The sequence below is a fragment of the Pelodiscus sinensis genome, chromosome 6 (genome assembly GCF_049634645.1).
Source record: "Pelodiscus sinensis isolate JC-2024 chromosome 6, ASM4963464v1, whole genome shotgun sequence".
Taxonomy (NCBI): domain Eukaryota; kingdom Metazoa; phylum Chordata; order Testudines; family Trionychidae; genus Pelodiscus; species Pelodiscus sinensis.
In genome coordinates this window covers 90549564-90575326 of record NC_134716.1, presented here as the reverse complement: position 1 = coordinate 90575326, position 25763 = coordinate 90549564, and the positions used below count along the sequence as shown (strand labels likewise).

General features: G+C 43.0%; 1 protein-coding gene across 6 annotated transcripts in view; it reads right to left on the bottom strand.

The window, feature by feature from the left end:
- ADAMTS6 (ADAM metallopeptidase with thrombospondin type 1 motif 6) overlaps window positions 1-25763 on the bottom strand; it is a 380566-nt gene that overhangs the window by 162580 nt on the left and 192223 nt on the right. For all 6 annotated transcript variants that reach the window (XM_075932396.1, XM_006117000.4, XM_075932394.1 and 3 more), the window contains one exon: window positions 17913-18059. In XM_075932396.1, the coding sequence (XP_075788511.1) occupies window positions 17913-18059 (147 nt within the window). The remainder of the gene's footprint in view (window positions 1-17912; window positions 18060-25763) is intronic.

Sequence of the window (25763 nt, the reverse complement as noted above, 5' to 3'; positions counted from 1 at the left end):
AAGTAAAATCAGGTTTGTTCCAGTTTCTATTTGTATGCCTTAACCACCTCACCCTCCAACTTCTTTTCTTTTTTTAAGACTTTCCTTGGACTGATGTTATAGTAGATTATCTATCCTACATTTACTCATTTCCAAGTCCTCTGTTTCATTTCCACAGGTTCTGCAACAAAGCTAAATTCTTCTTTCCTTCAATATAATTAATAAATATTTTGGTATATTCCCCAATGTTTTCAGCTACTATGGTGTCTATCAAGGGTGAGGATGCAGGGAACTTTTTTTTTTTAATGTTTGATTAAAGAGCAATATTAGGAAAAGTTTACTATTCCAAAAGCATTAGTACTGGTCCACCAAAGTATTTCTGGCCCTGAAAGGTTGTGAGATATTAGACAAGAAAGCATGGGCTCAATCTGTTGCTAAGTATTAACTTGATAAAATTTTTCAATAGTTCAAAACATTTAAAATTAGGATTTGGCCCTTTAACTTTTATTTAAATGTTATGGGACTCTTGAGAAGTTTTATAACGTCAATATTCAATAACACAAGACAATGTTAAAAATATTTTAGGTGAGTTGTGCTTTAAAATCATCCTGTTCTATTTATAATCTTGTACTTTTACCTTTGCTTGAGTTCTATAATAATTATAATGGCCTGTCTCTTAAAACTCAATAATGCTGAGAAATTATTGCTACATTCTGTTCAAATGTTGGGATTTGTAGTTGTTCTAAGATGGTATAAAAATGAATGTGTGATCCCAGGGAATTTTAACGTCAACTATAAACAGCTTGGAATTGAAGCACAATGGCTACATCTACACAGCTTCCTTCTTCCGCAAAAGCCTATGCAAATGAAGCGTGCATTAGCATATCGCCATGCTTCATTTGCATAATTAATTAGGAGCCTTTTTGCACAAGTGACGTTCTTCCTGAAAAAAATGAGGAAGAACGGCTCTTGCACAAGAGGGGGCTTTTGTGCAAAAAGGTCTCAAATTAATTAGCAAATGAAGCACAGCAATATGCTAATCATTTGCATAGGCTTTTGCAGAAGAGGGAAGCTGTGTACACATATTCAAAGTGAGTGTAAGACGACAAGATGGTAATTAGAAAGATGTGATTTTAAGATGATACCTTGTATCTCCAAGATTCCCATTTTTTATGAAATACATCTGTTTTTCCAGCCCTTGTAGCTCGTAAGCTATCAGACCTTAAGTCTGTCACTGTTTCCTCTGATAAGAGAACTTTATGGCATGAGTCCAGGATTTTAAATAGCAAACCATGAACCTCAGATGACTGAAATTTCCAGTCCTTTATATGTATTTAATTTGAAGCCGACAGGTATTCTGATATAGATCTCCAGGATCGGAGGCACTACAGTCCTATTCTATTCTATTCTATTCTATTCTATTCTATTCTATTCTATTCTATTCTATTCTATTCTATTCTATTCTATTCTATTCTATTCAGGTTCTTCTACTGTCCTCAACATGAGGGGTTGGTTTATTTATTTGTTTGTTTCCTCTATGCTATGTGTGTGGTAATGAAGACAGGGCTAAAGAAGTGTTCCATACAATTGGACTGGAAGTTAATTGAAAATGGTGCACTGAATGGCTCATGAAGCTTAACGCACTTTCAGCTAACCCTCCAACCCAACATCTTGCAAGTTAACTCAGAGTCATCACAGAGCCATCATACCATATATTTTATTTATTATAATAAGCCAACAGGTTATTATTGGCTGAAATGTCAATGTTAGAAAAGAGATAATAAGTTTATTATTACAGAAATTGGTTCTGTAGAAGTTAAACTGAAATAGCTTCTATGGAAAGCATATACTGAATTACAGTTTAATAAATCTAAAAACCCTGGGATTTGGGGGGAGTTTAACTACTGAGATATATGTTGGATAAAAAATATAGACATATTTGCATCAGAAAGAGGTTTCTGATTTTGAATAAAAGGCCAATTATTATCTGAAATGTATAACAATAAAGTGAATTGGAAACAGCAAAATTGAGCTACTTACGAGAGCAACTGCCTGAAATCATGTATCTACATACTATGGCAAAGTGAGAAATGAAGACTTGAAACCACTAGAGAGCGAGCCTCTTAAGCATATGGGCTTCTAAGATAATTGAGGACAGTTGGCATGGCACAGGAAGCACTCAGCACCTTACAAGCTCAGTCCATAATGAGCAAAAGTCTAACAGAGGCATTACTAAAACCCACTAATGTGCAAGAAGGGGAAATTTTACTTACCTGTTAATTCTTCCTTTGAGATGATCTACAGAGACAGAACACTAAGACTATGATGATGTCATACCCTCCATAATAAGGGTCTAGCCACATCAGCCTTCAGTTGAATATTTCTAAAGTAGTTCCAAAGAAAAAAATTAGACTAACACTATTCAATAACCACTAACAAATAACTTAAACTGTAGCAATCTGAGTATTGGTTTGTGACTCTGCATAACAAATCTTAGCAATGAGATAAAACAAAGAGGAGTCCTGTGACACCTTAAAGATTAACCATTTTATTGAGGCATAAGCTTTTGTGGGCTGGAATCCACTTTGTGAGATGCATTTCCAGCCCATGAATGCTTAAGCCTAAATAAATGTGTCAGTCTTTAAGGTGACTTGCTGTTTTTGCTGAAACAGACTAACAAAACTGCCTCTCTGAAGCAATGAGATAGAAACTCAAATTTTGCAAGATGGGGGCCTGGAATGATGCAGATCTCAAAAAAGAAAATTAGCAGCTTAGAAAATGTTCACCTCCTCTTTTTGATATTCCATACCAGTCCAGATTCTGAAACCTCCCAAAGCAGTTAATTTTTGTGTACATAACATTGTCATTCATTTTTGCCTGGAACACCCTTCTTAAAAGGCCATAATTATAAGCCTTTTCTGTACTATCTGACAAAGATGTGGGCAGAAACCCAGGAGAAAAATTTCTAATTATTTATAAAAAGAAGGTCCCTCTTTCTGACTATGGAGAGCCTAGTAAATAGGTATTGTGACCTTTAAAGATCTTTTGTTCTCTTTCCTGATGTAACATAAGCCTCTGTTATCAGTTCCTTAATCTATCTATACATGGTGGATTTGGAGGCCACTTGACCTTTTAAACCCTGGTATAGGATGAAAGATCTTTGAGACTTTGACCAAAATTGTTCCTTTTTAAGCAAGTCTGTAGGCCCCTATGGACATCCAAACAGTAGTCTTCCCTCTTTATTAATCTTGTGTTTGGGGCTGAAAATAGATAGGATAGATTTCCTGTTCATGTGAAAGGCTAACATGTCTTGAGCATGAATTACAGCAGAGCACACAAACTCTCTTATTCTTGAGAAAAATCATATATTACTGTTTGAAGATAAGGCCTTACTCGCTTATTGGTAAACATATACTGCTACTAAAAATAAGAATAGTATTTAAGAATATTAGTTTTTCCGTGTCAAAAAGGAGGAATTCTGAAAACATTCATCACCAGTTTCAAATCCCTTTCAGAAATCAGGGGATAAACTACCAATCTCACCTTATTTGCTGCTTTCAGGAAACTGGACACAATATTGGGATGGCAGCCTATTGAGACCATGTCCATTAAACCTCTAAACTCCACAATAGTTACTGTAATGAAACTTAAAATCTAATGAAACTGTCATTCATTCCAAAGACTAGACCAGTGGTCCCCAACCTTTTGTGGCTGCCGGGTGCCCAGGTGCGGTGTCGCTCACGTGCCGGGTGTCCGGGAGCGGGGCCGTGGCCACTCATGCGCCGCGCACCCAGGGGTGGGGGCCGTGCACCCGGGGGTGAGGGCCACCCACGTGCCCTGAGCCCAGGGACGGCATCGCGCATGTGCCGTGTGCCTGGGGCAGGGGCCGCCCACGCGCCCTGCGCCTGGGGCCGGCACCGCGCATGTGCCATGCGCCTGGGGTAGGTGCCGCCCACGCGCCCTGAGCCCAGGGCTGGCACCACGCATGTGCTGCATGCCCAGGGCAGAGGCCGCCCATGTGCCACGTGCCCGGCACCACGCATGTGCCGTGCGCCGGGGAGGGGGGCCAGCCCAGATGTTTCGGTGGGCGCACATAAATGTTTCAGCGAGCACCGCATTGGGGACCACTGGACTAGACCATCTTGCAAGAAATTCACTTATGACTGGTAACATGGATTTGAATGGCACTGTCTTCACTTTGCCACAAATATTTCCAAATCCTAAAGCATGGCAACAGATAGCTTTCTGGATTGTAGAAATCACTTTTTTCTGAAGAAACCACAGAATGAGTACGAGCCAGAAAGGATATGAAGAGGGGGATAGGGGAGAACATAGAAATGATCACCGGTCTAGCTATCACAGATTTCTCAGCCAGACTGAGGCTATGAATATAAAGATGCCTCTTAATATACCAACCTTCTATATGACTCTAAGCAGAGTGGGAAGAGAGAAAAGGTGCAGTAGATTGACACTCTAGGGAAATAATATGACATTTGTTTTGCTCCTGCTTTTTTGTACGTGCTGAAATATGTTGGGACTACATTGCTTTTCCTCAGTGCCATAAGAACATTCTGAGACCTGCCCCACATAGACAGGCAAAGACCTGGAGTGGGTATAATTAGCTCATTTTTTTTAATCACCTGCTATTCCTTCATGCAGTGACCTGTACTATTTATTTTTCTCAGTGTGAACTGATAAATGATAGGACTTTTCAGCCAAAATTATGAGTGATAATTTATTTTTAGTAGCAGCTTCCCTGGAAATTAACTGACTTTTTGTGCCTCTTTGGTGTGGGTACATATAATAGTTATGGCATTGTGTAAGTGAATTCTTATTGCTGAATTTTTTTTAGCTTTTCTTGGAAGTGCAACAAAGCAAGCCTCACCACCTTGGCCTGCAGCATGTTAATAGACCCCTTCCTTTTGACCACTGACCATGTGGCATGGATTATTGTCTTTCCAAAATGGAAACCACATGCAACCAAGATCAAAATTTCCTCCTTGATAGCATGTCCAATGGAATATTAAAATGTTTGAGGTAATCTGTCTATTCCACTTCAGTACAAGAGGAAGATGTGATGAGAAGAGTATAGGAAATAGTATACACAGAACAATACTGCCACATCCACTGTCACTAATTCAAGAGCCTCCAAGGAATAACACACTGTGGTCTATGACTTGACTGTACACCTTAATTATTGTTTCCAGCATAAGAAGTATCTATGTAAGATGCTGCTGAATGATGCTTCCAGATGCAATGGCTCTTGTTTGGGGTTGAAGGAACATTTTTTGTTTATTGCTAATCCATTACTTTCCTGTAACCATGAACTCCTCAACCATAACTGAGATGAAGTCTCTGATACACTTTGTCCAGATATGGGATGATACATGTGACCTTTCTTATGAGGGTCACAGGGGAGGACTTGGTACTAAAGATTATGGTCCAGGACAGCAAATTACAGATACATCTTCTAATGAGACTTCAGGAGTAGCTCATAAATTGGGTACATATTCACCTGGGCCTCTCTTTTTGGTTTTTGCTCTGGCTAAGGACTGTTGGCTCTTCTACAATTCTTCCCTGAAAAGAAATCTCCCTGTGAAAGGCAGAACTGCTAATCTGGTTTTGAAGGAGAATTAGCAACAGGGCACTCTTCCCTGGCATTGAAACGATGAGGTAGCCATGATTCCTGAAGTCAGATTGTGTTGCATATCATGCCAGAAGTGCAAGACGGGGTATGTCTACACAGAAGCATTATTTCAGAATAATGTCAGTTATTCCAAAATAATGTATTGTGCGTCTTCACAGAAAGCCCATTATTTCAAAATAAATTCGAAATAATGGACTTCTTACTCTGACTTCTGTAAACTTCATTGTATGAGTATGGGAAGTCAGAGGAAGAGTGTTCTATTTTGAAATAAGTGCTGTGTAGACATGCCCAAATTCAAAATAAGCTATTTTGACTTAAGATACGCAATTAGCTTAGCTCAAGTTGCATAGATTATTTTGAGTTTAACCCTGCTGTGTAGAAGTACCCTAACTGAGCCCTAAACTGGAAGTCTCAGTTCAAACTCCTCATTTTTGGCCTCTGATAACTGTCATGTTGCAGAAGCTACCTCCTGTCATTTTTGAGATATGTGATGCATAATCTGAAATTAATATCAGATCACAAACGATATTGCCAGGTGTGCTTCACTTTTCCAGTAAAATAGATCTTTGAAAGCTGTTCCTCTTTCATACCCTGATATTGCAGCATCTACCTTTAGCTTTTCAGTGACTCTCTCTGCATTTGACTTTTTACACAGGACAGGAAATAAAAGTTACTTATATGTACAGCAGTGTTTCTCAAAGTGAGGTGCTCCGGTTTGTTTATCTAAAGGCACCACAGCCACAGAGCCTCTTGGTGCCCATTGGCTCTGGTTTGCTGTTGCCAACCAAGGCGAGCTGCGGGAAGGAGGGGGTTTAGATAATAGCTAGTGGCATGCTGTTGCTTACTTTGTTTGGTCTCTCCGATAGTAGGTAACTTTTGGGTATGTGCCTTGTTCTGTCAATCTGTTTCTTCACTCTCCTGGTGGTACTGTAGTTTTGAGAATGCTTGATAAAGATTCTGTAGGTTCTGTAGATTCTGAAGGGCTTAGCTGTAGACAGTGTATCGTGTGATATATTCTGGATAAAAACTGGAGGTAAATAAGTAAGTATAGAGGGTTAGTAGTATACAGGCAGTCCCCGGGTTATGTACGAGATAGGGTCTGTAGGTTTGTTCTTAAGTTGAATCTGTATGTAAGTCGGAACTGGTGTCCAGATTCAGCCGCTGCTGAAACTGATCAGTTTCAACAGCGGCTGAATCTGGACGCCAGTTCTGACTTACATACAGATTCAACTTAAGAACCCCAGGCATCCCCAAGTCAGCTGCTGCTGAAACTGATCAGCGACTGATTCCAGGAAGCCCGGGGCAGGGGCTTCCTGTAGTCAGCCACTGGTCAGTTTCAGCAGCGGATGACTTGGGGACGCCTGGGGCAGAGCAGATGGGGTGCTGCTGAATTGGTCCAGTAGTGCCGCTGCTCCTTGGCGCTACTGGACCAACCCAGCAGCACCCAAGCTGCTCTGCCCTTGGCGTCCTGATTCAGCCGCTGCTGAAACTGACCAGCAGTCAGAGCGGCGCTACGGGACCAACCGGCAGCGCCCCAGCTGCTGTACCACAGGCGTCCGGAGCAAAGCCGTGGAGCACGGGGGCAGCGGGACAGCCCAGACGCGCCGTGGCTGTCATGCTGCCCTTGGGCTCCACGGCTTTGCTCTGCTTTGCTCCCTGTCTCCCTGGTCTGCAGACCAGGGGGACGGGGAGCAAAGTGGTGGAACACGTGGGCAGCGGACAGCCGCTTTGCTCCCGCTTTGCTCCCAGGGAGACGGGGAGCAAAGCAGAGCAAAGCCAAGGAGCACGCGGGCAACGGACAGCCCAGACGCGTCTGGGCTGTCCGCTGCCCGCGTGCTCCGCCGCTTTGCTTCCTCTCCCTGGTCTGCTGGAGACCAGGGAGACGGGCCCCGTTCGTAACTGCGGATCTGACGTAAGTCGGATCCGCGTAACTCGGGGACTGCCTGTAGTTGATTTATGTTATAGAGTTGTATTCATGTGATCATCACTTATTTGTACTGTAGTGTCCAGGAAGTGGATCTCTTATGTGGACTGGTCCAGGCTAAGACTGATGGCGTGGTGGAAATAATCCTGATGGAATTCTTCCAGGGTCTCTTTCTGTGGAGCCAGATGATGAAAATGTCATTAATGTAGCACAAGTAGAGGAGGAGTGTTTAGAATAACACTTCTTCAGCTCCCATACCTAAGTCAGCCATAAAAATATTGGTGTGCTGTGGGGCTATGGGAGTACCCATGGCAGTGTCTCTGACTTGAAGGTATAAATTATCACCTAATCTGAAATGTTTGTGGGTAAGAACAAGTGCCACCAGACTTCCTATTGTTTTTAATGTGAGATATGAATGTCTCGCAAGCTTTGAACACTGGTCTGAAATTCAGCAAGTTTATGTGCTTTTGTGCTTCCCACAGAGTCTAGAGGCCTTGAGACATATGTTCCATATAGGATCCCCTTACCAACAATGGAATGATATTTCTTGATGGAATGATACTTCTTTGCACACAAATGTCAAATTACTGCTGCAATCAGAGCTTTTTAAGATCAGTTTATGTTCCCACCAGTATTAGTTGTATATGACTCTGTGTTTGCTTCCCTGAAATGGTGGATGTAGCCTAGGAATGGTGCCCAATCCTCCCTGACAGGTATGATAAGATAAATTCCAGGTTTCCATAGAGTAAAAAAATATGATGTGTCCAGAATAATGGATTCCATAGGTTCTATCACAGGAAGAGTCTCTAGATTCCATGCATGATCCATAGAAGATAAGTAAAGAAACCCTTTGTGAGTACATATGAGAGTTCCTCAGACGGCCCTCAGATGCTGATGAAAAAGAGCAATCTCTGTCTAATAGGGGAGCAAAGGCAACAAGGGTATAGTGTTGAGCCTAGAGGTACTTGGTACCATAGACAATGATGGATCTGGTGTCAAGTGGTCCTGCAATGGATCAAGAGCATGATTGCCAACCTCAGGAAAAACTGTTAAGAAGAAGTTACTTACCTTGGAGCAGTAATGACGGTTTTTCGAGACATGTCCCCATGGATGCTCCACTGTAGGTGTCGGGCCCCATCCCAGCGCCGCAGTCTGGAGATTTTGAACAGTTGTAGTCAGCCGGATCGTGCATGCGCATTACGATCTCATGGTGTTTGCGCCTTTCGTCTCATGCGTGATCTGGCTCCTGTCAGTTCCTCTCAACTGCTCCATCTGAAAAAGAACTAGAAAGAGCACATTATGGAGTTGGGAGGCGGGCAGGAAGTGGAGCACCCACAGGGACACATCTCAAAGAACCATCATTACTGCACCAATGTGAGTAACTTCTTCTTCTTCGAGTGGTCCTCGTGAGTGCTCCACTGTAGGTGACTGCAGAGCAGTAGTCATACAGATTCAAGTACGCGCTCCGTAATCAGTGTTGATGTGGAGGTGACAGTACTGTTGCAGCCACCAAGTAGTCCTTTGTTAACTCGTGTAAAATTGCATAGTGTCCCATCCAAGTGGTATTGGAAGTCCACGTGGCCGCTTGATGTATGTCTTGAAGAGGGATTCCCCTAAGAAAAGCCATAGTCATGGCTAGGGCCCTTGTAGAATGAGCTCTAGGATGCATTGGAAGAGGCTTGTTATGGATCGAGTAACACGTGGTAATACAGGTTGTTATGAGCTTGGCCACACGGGAGAACAGCACTTCGCCCTTGATGCAGTTCGCTATAGAAAGCAATAAATGGTTCATTTTCCTCCAGCTCTTTGTTCTAGCTATATAAAAAGCAAGTGCATGCCGAACATCCAATCAGGCTTCCCGCCATGAAGCATGGAGAGCTGGGTAGAATGAAGAGAGTACAATTGGCTCATTAAGGTGGTATGTGGAACATACTTCAGGATAAAGGCAGGATAAAGTCTGAGTATGACTTGATCTTTGGTAAAAAGGGTGAATAGTGGAGTTGACATCATTGCTGCAATCTCCCTCACTCTCCGGGTGGAGGTTATAGCTAAGAGATAAACAACTTTGAGTGTCAGCAATTGAAGGGACATGGTGGCCAGAGGTTCAAATGGAGGATGGATAAGGGTATCCAAGACTAGGTCTAAGTTCCATGTCGGTGGTGGGGTCCTATGTGGTAGGTTCAAGTTAGTAAGGCCCTTAAGGAACCTTCTCATAGTTGGATGTGAGAACACCGAGTACCATTCACAGAGTGACAAAAAGCGCCAACTGCAGCAAGATGAACTTTGAGGAATGGAATGGAAAGACCCCCATGGCTGAGGGATAAAATATAGTTAAGTATGTGTTGAATAGATGCAGTCTCTGGAGTTAGTCCAGTAGAACACTATGATGTGAACCTCCACCACTTAAACTGTTAGGTCGTGCAGGAGGAAGTTCTTCACTTTGTCTGAACAAGCCTGTTCGGATGGATTGAACCAGTTACGAGCCAAGCAGTCAGATGCAGGGTGTGTGGCTGTGAGTAGATGAGGTGCCCTTGGTCCAGAGTCAATAGGTGTGGCAGATTTGGTAAGGTATACGGGGTCCTGAGAGACATTCTGTGCAGGAACAGGAACCCCGACTTTCTCACTTTCTCACTGTGGATTCGTCCATCCTGATTTTTGTCAATACCCTTGGTATAAGGATGGTGGGAGGAAAAGTGTAAAGAAAGGAGCCTCCTCAATGCTGAAGGAAGGCATCCCCCAGGGATCGCCGACCTACACCCACTGTGGAGCAAAAGTGGATGCATTTCGCATTCTCGCTCGTGGAGAATAGATCTATGCTCAGGAATCCCCAACGGCAGAATATACAGTGCAATACATCTGTACAAATCTCCCACTTGTTATCGGGCGCAAAATGTCTGCTGAGGGAGTCTGCTGTGAGGTTGTTCGTGCCAGGTAAGTATGATGCTATTAAGGTTATGTCATTTTGAGTGCACCAATTCCAGAGATGGACAGCTTCTGTACAGAGAGAGAGAGAGAGCGTGCTCTGCCTTGGCGATTGACATAGTACATGGTGGCAATGTTGTCGGTAAATATGCTCACAATCTTGCTACGGATATGATGGTGGAAATGCTTGCAGGCGTTGAAAACTGCTCTGAGCTCCAGCAAGTTGATGTGGAGAATGCTTCTGCTTGCGTCCACTTGCCCTGCACATACATGTCAAAGATGCGTCTGTAGTGATGTGGCTGGAAGGGGGGAGAGGGGTTGGTGGAAGGGAACTCAGGCCGAAAGGTTGTGCGGATTTGTCCACCAGTGGAGGGAAGCTCACACCCTGGGAGTAGGAAAAACCAAGCTGGTGATCTGATGTTTTGTGGGGCTGTATACTGGTGGCAGCCAATGTTGAAGGCAATGGCAATGCAACCTGGCATGATGTAGGTCGTGGACGCCATGTGTCCTATTAACTGAAGACAGATAAGTACTGCAATGGTAGGGCTGGTATCAAATATAGTTATGAGATCCTGAATCACCTGGAACCTTTGCATTGGTAAATACGAGCGCGCTGATACTGAGTTGATGTGTGCGCCTATGAAATCCAGAGTTTGCGAAGGGGTAGTTGTGGACTTCTGCTCATTTATCATTAGGTATAGAGTGTGTAAGGTTTGTCTTGCCTTCTGTAACCGGGTTGTCCTTCAGGGGTCACGGGGCACCCCCAGTTCGTGGGCCCCTGCCCCGTATGGTCTCGGGCCGCCCCTGCTCCCAGCCTCTACCTCTCCGTTCCCACGGTCCACTCTCTGCGGTCAACTCCCACTGCAGTCGCCGGCCCCGCTGGCCGCTTCGGTCATAGCCCAGATCCCCAGGCCGCCGATCCCTACTGTCCGTCAGTTGACCGTCGCCGCCACTGGGTCTCTCCACTCCGTCTTCCTCCTCTGTGGGCCTGCCGCCTGCGTTGGTTGCCTCTCCTTGGGCTTTTGGCGCGGCACTGCCTCCGGCGGGGTTCCTCTGGGGTCCTGCGGAGGAGGCTGAGAGCAGAATTGCCCCTGCTCTCCCCTGGCCTCCCCCCTCTCCTGCCCCTCCCTCCGCCCTTTTGAATTGCCCCCTCGGCGTCCCGCCGGTCCCTGCCCCTCCTTGGGCCATCCCCGGACTCCCGGGTCCTGGCGCCCACTGGCTATCCCCCGGGCCGCCCAGCGCCTCTGCGCTGCCCGTGCCGGTTTCACCCGGCTCTGCAGCCTGTGTCGCCGCGCCGGACTCCCGGCGCCAGCTGATCGTCCGCGCGGGGCGCGGGGCCTCGGCTCCCGAGGCTGGGAGTGCGGGGGTAAGTCCCGCCGTCACACCTTCCCTGTCGTGTTTTGAGCTTCTACAAAGGAACACCCTTTTATTAGGCAGTCGTCTAAGTAAGGAAAAATTACGACTCCCTGCCATCGCAAGTGTGCTGCTACTACTGCCAAAATCTTTGAAAACACTCTGGGTGCTGCCGACAGACTGAAGGGTAGCACCTAATACTGGAAATGCTCCTCCCCTACTATAAATCCAAGAAAACGCCTATGAGCCAGGTGGATTGTAATATGAAAATAGGCGTCTTGGAGGTCGAGGACTATGAACCAATCTCCACTGTCCAATGATGGAATTATAGAAGCAAGGGTCACCATCCTGAAATGTTGCTTCCTTAAGTATCGATTTAACTTCCGAAGGTCAAGTATGGGTCTCCATCCTCCCGTCTTTTTCTGGATGAGGAAATTCACTTGGTACTCTCTCTACTGCTCCAATAGACAGAAGCCAACTGAGCTCTTGTTGGAGGAGAGCCTTGTGGGAGAGGTCCCTGAAGAGGAACGGGGTAGGTGGAGTTGTGGGAGGTATGGACATGAAGGGGATGGTGAGTCCAGAAGAGACGATCTCTAAAACCCAACGGTCAGAAGTAATCACGGCCCACTGATGATAGAATGGCCTGGGACGATAATGGAAGAGTAGTTGACCATGACATTTCTCTGTGGAGAGTGGTTTGGAGCCCTTGACAATGAAGTTAAACTTGCTGCTTGTTTGTAGACGCAGCAGGTGCTTGATTGGTTTGGGTTCTCCTTCTCCGCCGGCGCTATCTGGCCTGGGGTTGGTCAAGCCCCCACTGTTGCTGCTGCCTATAATGGTAGGTGTCATACCATCTTTAGAACGGTTGATACTGCCTTGTGCGATATGGAGGGGAGGAATGTAAATAACAAAATCTTTTGTCCTCTTTAATATTTTATTATAGTTCACCTAGCGGGGTAGGTAAATGGACCTTTCTTCTTAGACAAGACAGAAAACATTCTGTAGCAGATCAGCAGTTTAAATGAGCTAATGTGTCTCTGGTGATTTACAGAGGCTTACAAGACGATTATTCAAATACCTTATAATATGAGCTACAGATGTTATAAGAGAAATTAATGCATGCAACAATTTGCAAGCATTCCATAAAGTCTAAAATACTAAACATCTTTGTATAATTCTAATACTTATTTCAACAATACTAACAAGCCAGACTTATTTCAGCTATATATTTGTCAGTATTCAACTGAGACTTAGGGATGCTAGCAAGATACATGGTAATGCAGGTGCTAGACCTGAAGAAAGTCCTGTAATATCATGGTATGGTACTCAGCATGATTTAGTAACGTGTGATGTGATTGTGGTTAATTTGAAAATTATGTTGGAATTGAAGGCTGCAGATTTGGTTTGTAAGTGGTTTCCTGATCCTGCTTGTGATCAGTCTGTCAGGGCATAGCCAGTCTAGAGCTGGGCAAGCTGAGTTGTGCCTTTCTGTTTTAGAGAGCAGCCTTCTTGTATGTCTCCTGGGCTTGGGTGTTATCATTTTGGATTCTAAGAGATAAAGTGATATTACATTGCAACTTTCCAGCAAGAGTTTTTTTATCTAATTTCTCTGTGGTGAGAAGGAACTGAGGTGTAATTAACCAGCTCCACCCTTTCTGCTCTTGGCCTCTGGCACAAGGACACTGAGCATGCATGCACACACACAACTGACAAAGTGGGCCAAAAGACTGTCCTCTTGGGCATATGGACACATGCATACTGTAAGTGGAATATGTATAGGGACAATCACTCAGAAGACAAGCTTTAAAAGCCATGCTAAGGGATGTTTTCCTGTCTGGGTGTCCTATTCATTGTCAATCTGTTCTCTGACACAGGGTTGACAGAGAACTCCTATTGCACCCTAAAAGAGTCAAGAGTCTTATATTTCAAGGTCTGATGAGACCACCAGATCATCCAGTCTGGTCTCCTAAATAGCATAGACCACCAACATTACCCAACACCCACACACTAACCCCAACAACCAAAATCAAATGAAAGCAGTACAGCCCACAGGCAGAGAATAGGAAAAACTGAGGTGCACCAATTCTAAAGGGCCCATTTAATATAGAGAAAAGACTAAGTGATCTATACCAGGTAACCCTGGGAGTGACTTGCATTAACATGTTGCAGAAGAAGGGAAAAATAAGAAAACGAACCAAAAAAATACAAGGTCAGTTACTAGTTACAAAATTCCTTCCTGAACTGACATTTGGTACTTATCACTTACCCAGAGCATGTGAGCTAGAGCCAGGTAGCCAAGCAGGGCTATTTCAGAACACTGGCCCAATACATCCAGTGTCCACTCTCCAGCCATGGCCATCCCTGATGCTTCAGAGGAAAGAGACCAAAAACAAACACCCCAGAATACATTGCAGGTAGAAGCAAGGGAAGAATCTCTTCCTAACCCTTGCAGGTGGCTGAGTAAAGGCTGAAACAAGAGTATTTAGGAACTCAATATATAAACCAGGAAGTGAGCCCTGGGGCTGCTAAGCCTACTCCAACCATCACAAACAACCCTATCATATAATCACACTCCTAAATTTGTCCAGCTCTCTCAAAATTAATTATGTTATTTGCCACCAGGACACCTATGAGAGGCTATTCCAGAATTTGATTCCTCTGGTAATTAGCAGGGCTGGTGACAGACTTTGCTGGGCCCTGGGACATACAGGGGTAGGAGGCCTCAGCTCTGCTTCCAGAAGGGCTGGGGCATCAGGTGGAAGAGGTGGGGCTAGGAGTAGCCCACCCTCAGTGCCACCCAGACAGTACCACGCTGGGCTCCGGTGGCAATTTTTAAAGGGCCTGGGGCTACGGGTGCTGCTGCTGCGATGGTAGCAGTGATGGCAGCCCAGAGCATTGGGCCCTGGGACTACAACTGCCCTCATTTGTGCCTCCTCTCTCCCATCTCTCCTCCTCACCTCCCCTTCCCCATTAGCAGGGCTGATGGTTAGAAGCCTTCCGCCAAATTTCAGCCTGAATTTGCTCATGGCCAGTTTATACCCATGTGTTCTTGTACCAATATTTTCCTTTGGTTTAATCATCCTGATGCATTTATAGAGAGCACCCTTCTTTTTGCTAGCTAACCAAGCTACCTTCTAACAATTTGCTCCCATAAAATAGGCCATTCGTTCCCCAGTCATCCTATTAGTTCTTCTCTATACCTGTTCCAGTTTGAATTAATCTTTCTTGAAAATGAATGACCAGAATTGTACATAGTATTCCAAATGAGGTTGTATCAGTTTACTTGTACAGTAGCATTAATACATGTCTTTCTCTACTGGAAATGCCTCACTTGATACATAACATAACTGAAATATCCTTTTTCACAAGCACATCACATTGTTGGCTCAGAGTCATCCTATGATCAATCTATACAACCGGGTCTCCCTCCTCTTATGTTACTTCCAACTGATGAGCCACCAACTAGTAACAGAATTTCCTATTATTAGATCTTAAGTGCACAACTTTGAACTTTGTACTATTGAATTTCATCCCTTTTCTGTTATCCCTTCAAGGTGATGCAGTTCTTTCTGTATAATATTCTGATTATCCTCTGTATTGGTGATTACTCCCAACTTTCTATCACTAGTAAGTTTCATTAGCACATTCCTACTTCTTGTGCCAAACCCATTAATAAAAATGTTAGATTGATCCCGACTGACCCTTGACCAACTCCACTAGCCACCTTCCTTCAGTCTGATAGTTCACTTTTCAGCATAAACTGTTCTCTCTCTCTTTTAGCCAGTTCTTTATTTATTTTACAGTACTTGGATTCTGTGCTCTGCGCATGCGCAGATCGCTCTGCGCCGGCTTTTCCGGGTGTAATCTACTCACCACGGGCGAGTAGATTACACTGTTTGTTGAGCCATGTCTATACTGATACAATGATCAATACCCCCCACCACACTTTCCAAGAACTATGAGTCCTACACATGTTGTGACAGGGTCAGACCAGAGGGGTACAGGAGAATGACAGACGGAAAATACATAAGGCCTAGATCAGTGATTTCCAACCTTTTAAAACACAAGATCACTTTTTGAATTTAAGTCAGTCCAGGATCTACCTCATACCCAAATACCACTTCCCTGCCCCTTTGCTGAGGCCCCATCCTCCTCACTCTGGCTATGTCTACACTTGCGGCTTCTTGCGCAAGTAATATGCAAATGAGGCTAAGCATGGAATATCGCCGAGCCTCATTTGCATACCTAATGAGCCACCATTTTTTTCAGAAGAGGCTCTTGTGCAAGAAGGAGTTGTCTACACTGCCCCTTCTTGAGCAAGAAAAACACCTATTACTTTTCAGGAAGAACGGCATTGCGCAAGGGGTTTTTCTTGTGCAAGAAGGGACAGTGTAGATGCTCCTTCTTGCGCAAGATCCTCTTCTGAAAAAAATGGTGGCTCATTAGGTATGCAAATGAGGCTCGGTGATATTCCACGCTTAGCCTGATTTGCATATTACTCGCTCAAGAAGCCACGAGTGTAGACATAGCTGGTGTGAAGATTAGGTACAGGGGAGGGGGACAAGTGACATGAATGCCCCCTGCCTCTGTCTCCCCGCACTCTGCACAACAAGCAGGAGGCTCCCAGGGGCAGCTCTGAGGCTCTGGGCAGTGGGAGAGCAGTTGGGCAGTGGGAGAGCAGCTGAAGTGCCGGCACTTGAAGCCTCCCAGCCAAACCAGTCAGGATCACTTGCCAGAGGCTCCAAGATCTATTGGTAGATCCCATTCTACTGGTTGGGGACCACTGCCCTAGATTATATAGGTCCCTGTTCCCAGGGTAAACTAGCAAGGGCTAATCCCAAAACAGCAGGAACCTGCTAGAATCAATCAGGGCAACCAGGCCAATTGAACTACCTGGAGCCAATTAAGTGGTTTCTGGAGACAAGTGAATCAGATTAATCAGAACACCTGGGGCCAATCAAGAACTAGTTGAGACGGATTAAAAAAAAGCTTCTCAACAGCTCACTGTGTGAGGAAGGAGCTGATGAGAGAAAGTGTGGTGGAAAGTCTGGGAGAAGAAAGAATAAGCAGATACCAGGAGGAAGAACTTCCAGTAAAAAAAGGAACAAGGAAGGCTGTGGGGAAATGGTCCACAGATTTGTAGCTGTCATACAGCTGTTACCAAAAACATTATAGGCGGCTGCTATTACAGAGTCTCTGGAATGGAAGCCAGAATAGAGGGAGGGCCCAGGTTTCTCCTCCTACCCCAGCTCATTGCAGTACTAGGAAGAAACTGGTTTTGGCACAAGAGTTTATCCTGACCTAGACCACTGGGAGGGGCCACAATGACTATGAAATCTGGTTTCCCTTCCTTTCCCCATGCTAGCTAATGATGAGAGTAGCTCAACAAAGCAAGTTGGTGTCTAAACTGAGGGCTGCTATAAGCCTCTGAGGCAAGTAATCGGCATGAAAGCACAGGACGCACAAGGTTAAGCTTTGTCACAAAGGACAGATCCTCAACCCCCTCTTCAGGATGTTTTTTCGGTGCTTAGGTCGGTCCCAAGATCAGTGGAGCAGAAAGGTAATTAAGAGCCACTCTTCTGCCCCCACTCTTGTTTCCTACAAGAGGAATCTCCAGTTCTTGAAGAATCGGTGTATATGTAACTTTACACTTCCTGCTCCTGGCTCCCCATACACAGAATGTCTGAGCGGGTTTGGCCTGATTATCTTGTGCTCTAGGATCACAAGGCTCTGGAATGTTTCATTGGTGGCCACTTCCATTACCAACAGCCTTGGGGCTATTGTAAATTGCATCACGAACCTTAAAAAAGCCCTCTCATCTCTATTCCCCAGCCATAATTTTAATGAAATATTTAAATATGACCTGCAGACTATAACCAGAACAGTTTAAAAAAAAGGAACGTGAAGAGAAAACACTTTTCATAACACAAAGAAATTACCTTTGACATAAAAGTTGGAAGTAATTCACCTTATATTTATTCATCCTACAGATATAAATTAGTGTAAATAACTATATCTCATCATTTATTTATCCCAATAAGCATAAAATTTTGGAGCAATTCACTATTCTCTCCAGAGATTACTTACTCTAAAAAGCTGGTAATGTAGTCCCGGCTACAGGCTGACCAGGAGAAGGGGTTGGTGTTTGCTGTAATATGAGCTGCCATAAGTTTTGCTGCTTCATGACCTTTGGTCCCACAAGAATTTCCAATTCCATCATGGTTCATACCAAAACTGTCCAAAACAGAAGAAAACAAATGTTCCATTACTTTCCTAAGGTACTAGACAACTGTCATAGCACTTTTTGACTTCCACAAAAATAGTTTGGAACTGGAAGGCCACACTCCATTCATGTAGGAGGACTGAAACAAGATATGCATGATTAAATAACACTAAACTCTATAACCTCAGAATACTATGCAATTTTGTTGTTTTACACAAAGATAACATAATATAGCACAATGATTTGATAAGTCTCACAATAGGCCTGTGAGATTAAACAAAAGGGACTCCTACAGTTCAATCTTTATTTGGGAGTTTAGTCCAAGAAAGAACTGCTGGTCAGTACCTGGTCTTGCACTCTGATCAGTAAACAGAAATACAGAGAGAGGCTGGTTAATATTGTCAAGAACACACAGTGAGTCAATGACAACCCAGAATAGAACTTAGGCAGCCTAACTACTACTACTATGCTCCATTTATACAGTGGCCTTGATCCTCTGTTCTAAGTCTGCTATGAGGTGGGCTCTACCATCCTTGGATGCTGAAACAGACTGTTGGTGCTGTAGGTAACCAGCATGATGCAGATCAGCCAAATCATCACCAAATTAAAAGATTTTACAAACTAAATCTAGAAGAACTCTGCTTTAACAGACTACTTAAGAACAAATGTTTAACTTTATACATAATTAACCTTTAAAATGAAATAAATATGGCATTTAATATATAATATTAGTGAAATATTCAGTTATGACAAATTAATCATAATAATAAAATAAAACATACGCACTGACACTTTTAAAATTAACTGTACAATTTTTGAAAAAGCATCCCCCCATCTGTCTTTGGAGTATGCCAAATTTTCTTAAATATTCACATCATAAAGGAATTTCTTCTATGCAAATGTTCTTCAAGATCATTTGTTTGTTATATTCAGTTCTGGATCAAGCGACAAAAGATCCTGATATTTCATGAATCACTAGAAATAGCAAATTTCATGACTCATAGAAAGAGACAGAAAGATGACTAGCAAAAATGAAATATTCATAACTCTGAAATATAACTTTCTTACTCCGACTGTTAGAAAATAATCAAAGCAAAATCAAAACATGTTAAACAAGTTATCCTTCAGGCATGGTGCATTTATTCTTGCTTAGTTCTTAGTGGTAGCACTTTTTTTTACATTTTTAAGAAAAAAAATATGAAAGAGGAAAATACACTTATTTTCACTGTTTTATTGTAATGCTAATCCTAATCACTTCTCTCTTGTCTGCTCCATTTAAATATTGTAAAAATGCTGTAAATGAATTCATCATAGTAAATAATTTGTGCATGCAGTCTGAAGCTTTTTGTAATACCTGTAAATTAAGGTTACTCACCCATAATTGGAGTTCTTTGAGATGTATTCTATATAGTCACACCCATGGGATACACCAACTGGGCAGCTCTGATGGTGGGAACTTTTGATAATATTGCCTGTTGGCGCACTCTTGCACGCCCTCTTGCTTCTTCCCTTAAGTGTTCCTGCACGTTCTGAGGATAAGGCTACAAAAGGGGTATAGCACTCTGACCACCTTAGTTTCTTCTACTGCTTCCCAAAAGTCTGATACTGTAATTAGGACTTAGAAAAAGGTCAAGATACATGGGGAGCATGACTATGCACCACATTGCATATTTGTTCTGTTAAGTGGAATGCATCTGAGCTATACCATGGATGTAGCCTTGGCCTTCATGGAATAGGACCTAATCACATCGGCTACGTCTACACTGGCCCCTTCTCCGGGGAAATAGGGATTTAAATATCCCCCGCGGGATTTAAATAAACATGGCCGCCTCTTATTTTCCGGCTTGGGGAAAAGCTGGAAAAAAGCGTCTAGACTGGCGCGATCCTCCGGAATAAAGCCCTTTTCTGGAGGATCTCTTATTCCTACTTGCATTCCCCCGTGGATTTCCCTATTCCAAAGTTCTAAATTAGCATGCCTCTTCCGGAGAAGGGGCCAGTGTAGACGTAGCCATCAGGAATAGGAACAGTCTAGATGCCAGTAAGGAACCATCCTCAATGCACAGTCTAATGCTTTAGAAGCAATTGCCTGGCTTCTTTGGTTATTACCAGAAGATATGAGTAAATCTGGAGATTCTTCTGAACTGTTTAGCCCAGGGGTGGGCAATAACTTTTGGTGGGGGGCCATGCCAAGATTTTGGAAAGTGGTCAGGGGCTGTACTTTTCTGTGGAGGAAGTGTGGGGTCTAGGATGGCAGTTGGGTGCAGAAGGGCGCACAGGGTAAGAGATGGTGTAAAGTCTGAGAGGGAGTTTGGGTGAAGGAGGGGGTTGTGACGTGGGTCAGATGATTGGGGTGTAGAGTCAGGGAGGGAGTATGGGTGCAGGAGAGGATTCTGTCCTGGGGGAGGAACTCTTGGAGGGGGTGCAAAGTCTGGAAGGGAATTGTGACCTGGGAGAAGGGGATGCAGAGGGCTTGGGTGGTGACCTGGGTCAGGAGATTGGAGTGCAAGGTCAGGGAGAGAATATGAGTACAGGAGAGGATTCTGGCCTGGAGGAGGGGTGTAGAAGGGAGTACAGGGTCGGGAAGGGAGTTGTGACCTGGGGGAGGGACAAAGGGTTTGGATGGTGACCGGGGGGAGGGACAGGGGTGTCAGAGGCAGGCTGTGGCTGGGAGATGCTTATCTTGTCCATCCCTGGGTTAGCCCTATATAGAGCTAAAGCAGGGATGGCCAATCTGTGGCTCCAGAGCCAGATGTGGATCTTCAGAAGTTAATATGCAACTCCTTGCATAGGTACCAAATCCAGGGCTGGAGTTACAGGTGCCAACTTTCCACTGAGCTGGAGGGTGCTCACTGTTCAACCGCCAGCTCTGCCCTAGGCCCTTTTCCCCTAGGATCCTGCCACTTCTGACCCTCTCCACTGAGCCTGTCATACCCATGCTTCCACCCTCCAGTGTCTCCCACAGAGAGAGCTGATCACAGTGGGGAGGAGGAAAAGGAGAAGGAGGCACCGACTGGTGGAGCTGCCATTGGGCAGGATGTGCTGAGAATGGTGGTTGGAGATGAGCAGGGCTGGTGACATAGAACTGTTGCTCTTTGGCAATGTGCATTGGTAAATTCTGGCTCCTTCTCAGGTTTAGGTTGGTGACCCGAGCTAAAGCATCTAAACTTTGCAACCTATTTTCATCTGCATGCACATGGGATCTTACAAACTCTGGCAGGTTAACTGACTGATTAGAGAGAAATTCAGTCACTACTTTAGATAGGAACTCAGGATAGTGATATAGCACAACTTTCATCTTTACGGAATATAGTATAGCAGGTCAGCCACAATGGCCCATAGAGCACTGACTCTCTTGCTGATGTTGTGGCTATGATGCAAGCTTATTCTGCCCAGATAGAAATCCTGCAGATACTTCAGCCTTGAAAAGGCCAATGATTATGCTCTGCAAGTCATCAGGCCATAAAAGGACATAATTGCACAGGAGGAAGTTCACAGTAACATGAGCGTATCATAACTTTCCACAAACTGGACTCTGAGTTTTGTTTGAAACAGAAAATTTACCAGCCAATGGCTCAGGTTATAAAATACCCATGGGACAATTCCATTTTGAATCTTCACAGTCCATAGAATCAGAGCAGTAGATGTACAACTAAATGGAATATACTAAACTCTGGAATAATGATCTCCCAATCTTTTAGAAGTTGCCAGAGAAGTCTTACAATACAGCAGTCTATAACATCACTGCTATGAAACCGGATATATGAACATTGCTGCTATTATAAATAATCTATTAGCCATTTTAACACTCTTCTTTTATTAATCTTAAAATGTTTAGTTACTAAAGGATTAGCAGCAACATGATCATTAGGCAAAATTTGAATTTTATATTGATTTAGCTATGTGGCTAATATCTTGAGATTAGAAAATTTTCCATAAGTATTCATCAGAGTCTAGTGTCTAGGAGCTGAGATAAGGGCTGGAAAGCCTAAGGACACTAAATTTTTTTACTTCTTGTTAACAAGTGTGGTGAGGCAGAAGTTTTGGGGCGGGACCTTCCTATTTTTAAGCAATTTGTCCTGCATTAGGAATTCTCAGCAATGACTCACTGAAGCATAGAGACAGGCCATTTGTGGAGTTCTGCTGTGTCCCTGCTCAGTTGGTCTGAAGGTTTTTTCTTTCCTGCAAGATGTAGAACTATGAGTAGATCTTGTATTGAATTCACCACTCCCACAATGCCACTGCTTCTTTACACAGCTATAGGCAATGAACTCTTCCTTCCTGTTTAGACAATACATAGACATTGTATAATCCATAAAGACCTACATTATCTTATAGATGATAGGCAGAAATTATTTTGTATTGCTTTTATCTGTAGCACCGTGATGTGCAATTTCTTTTTTCCTAGAAAATCCATTGGCCACAAACTGTCAATTTGTCAAAATATCCTTCCTAACAGGTTGGAAACACATCAGATATGTGATTGCTGCTGATAAAGCTGGAGCATTGAAAGCCATTCCCTTCATATAATTGAAATTCTGAGTCTCCCGTGATAAAGACTGGATCATGTACCTTGGTATGGTGAGTGTGTCAGATGTACAATCTAAATTTTATTTGTAATACTTTGCCAGTCAGTGCTGGAGAGATTTCATTTAGAGTCAGGCGTAAGGTGTTACATATAGTTGAGATTATGAAGCCCATTAGTCTCAGACTATTATACATTGACATAGAAACTATGTAATAAGGCTATGACTAGCTGAATGGATCCTTATAAACCTTTAGTCTCTCAGAATGTGGGCTCAGTAAATTTGTTTTACAGCACTCGGACCTTGTGTCAAACCTGAGGATGACGATCCAGCACAGATATTGACACTGAGATCTGTTTGCCCTTCACAAGAGGCTTAAACAGTTACCCCCTTTGCTGCCAGTTTTATTCAGAGGAATGCTATTGATGCTAGAAACATCTCTGAGAAAAATAAATGCTAGAAAAATGAGGATAGATACTGTTGTCATGGATACCTGAACACAGCTACCTACATCTTCTCCTAAATTACTGATACATTCACAGATATCTGGGTGCAGACCTAGTGACTATCACTTCTTCAAGAGTCTCATTTTACTGCTTAACACACCATTTCCTTAAAGGGAAGTACCTCCATTTTATTGTTTCTCTCTGAAGGTAGGCCAGATGATCTAATCTGTGAACAATTTCAGAAAGATGGCTTTGAGGAGAAGCATCAGAAGAATCAAATGTTACTTTAAGATTGTGTTTTGTAATAATCTGTCCTTTAGACATGAGGGAATTAGCTAATTTCTTGGAAACTCTGAGATGAATTTTACAAATACCATCATCTTTTCCCAAAGACAGTATTAGTTGTGTGCAATTATAGTCTGTTAATCTGATATTCTTACACCCACTATTTCAGATTAAAATACTTTTTTTGCCTAAAACATCCACTTTTTCGTTTCCTTTATTAGAATATATATAGACTACATTAGGCCACCCTTAAATATGTGGGCTGCAACTTCACCCACATGCAAGTTCAGAATCTGGATGGTTATGAAGAAAAAATGAAAAACACAGTAATTGGCAACTACCTTTTTCAACACTGCCTGAACAGAAGTGGAAATGAACTATCTTGCTTTTGCTAGCTGCCAGAGCCCATCTAAAACTAGCAGTGTATTTCTTCCTTGGAAAGGACAGTCAAGAATGTTGAAGGTGATAAAAGTCTCCTCTACTATAACAGTAGCTGCCATTTGGTCAGCTACTTCATGAAATAATACTGCATCTTCTCATGGCAAACACACAGTTGTAATCCCTGCAATCTCACCCAGAGAGGTTTACTCCTCTAGTTGAGGTTTCATTTGTTAGTATTCATCAAGTATCACAGGCTCTGTTTCTTCCAAAAGAGTGTATTTTGTCAAAGGAAGCCAAGGTTTGCAGGATGAGGAGAACTGGAAACTGCCAGGGTCTCCACAGGACTGATGCGAGGCTACTAGGAAGCTTAAATATATGTTAAGACCTATATTGTTTCCTGCATTTTCCCTATATTGTTTTATTTGTAAAATAAATGTTATCTCATTTGAAAGAACTGTTAGTTTCTTATAACCACTGGCATACATTGCTCATAGTCCTTGGAGAATAAGCAAATCACAGGTGCTGGACTTGAATCACAGTACAGAACAAGTAGTCAGAAGGAATGGAGGAAGGAAGGAAGAGGTACCTGGATTCTGGCCCACAGAGAGTAGTGATGTCTATAGGCTTAGACCTAAGGGTTCATTCCTTAAGCAGACCAGGAGTGGAGGGTGAAAGGTGCAGTTGCCCCCAAAACTGTTGACAGATTTCAGAGGTAGCCATGTTAGTCTGTTTCAGCAAAAAACAACAAAGGTGCTAACGGACTCCTTGTTGTTTTCCCCCAAAACTGTGACAGTCCCTTCTGCAGAAGTGTCTGCTGCTGCTTCTTTCTGGAAGTATCAAGGGCTAAAGCTTGTCCACACATAGATTAAGATATGTACCCATTCTGGAGAGCAGCAGTAGAGCTTGAAGTCTATTTTGTCCCTCTTTCTAGGAGTGCTCTTAAGTGAAAATATTGCAGATTGAGCATCCAGAGAGAATGTCCCTTCCGCCATCAGACTAGGCATCTTGTGTGAGCAGCTAATACTGGAAAGACTTCCAGGAAAGAATCACACTACTAAAATACTCAGCTTCTTCCAATCCATCATCAGATCCTAATAGCAGAACTAAAGTCTTAACTTCAAATAACTACTTAGAAAAAGCTATCTTACAAAAGTAATAGATACTATTTAAGCTAAGAATCTGGGCTAAAGGCCCAGATACAATATCTAATCCAGCATTTATGGAAGTTCAAAAAAACTGTTGTGGTCAAGGCACCATGCTCTCTTTTATAGCCTCATCTTCAAAACCTTCAGGAGCAGTGAGGCAAAGGCATGGGAGAACAAAAACGCTCCAACTGGTACTGCTATCAAAAAGCTCCAATGTAGGAACAGCACCACTGGTGCATTTTATGGGGAGAGCATGAAGAAGACAGTAAAAGAACAGATATTTTCAAATTAGATACAGATTCAACACAACTAAAGTGAATCTTTAATCTAATTTAGTCTTTGCTCTTAAGCAATCTGGATGTAAAAACTGTTGACTTTTTATTATCATAGTTTGTATTTCACTTTATTTTTCATAAACTTCGTGTAGTCTTCATTCTTCACTGTAAACTTGTAAAATACATTGAGCATGTTCCAGTACAATATAATCAGAATTCTTCAAAAATATAACATACTTTATATAACAGAGAAATGTCATATTAATATTATTTAGGATACCTGAATTCTACTTAAGGACTAAGTGGAAAAAAATCATGGTATTACCAAAACCCAATAATATTATAAAATGTAAACAGGATTCTAATTATGTCTTTTCATAGAACGAATAAAAAATTTGCAAAGAGCAAGATAAAAAGGGGAGTGCTTCATCAATCTGTTCCAATTAGAAAAAAAGAACGTGAACTTGAACAAAAAACCAGCAATACAGAATACTAGGATTTCTTCTACTGTGTTAGAGCTTTTGAATTAAAGTGGTATGCTCAACAAGACCCTTTGACCATATCTGACATGGTTGTTTATATCAGTGGTTGTAAGTGTTTCCAGGCTACTGAACCCCTTTCAGAAGTATGATTTATATCATGTACCCCAAGTTTCACCTC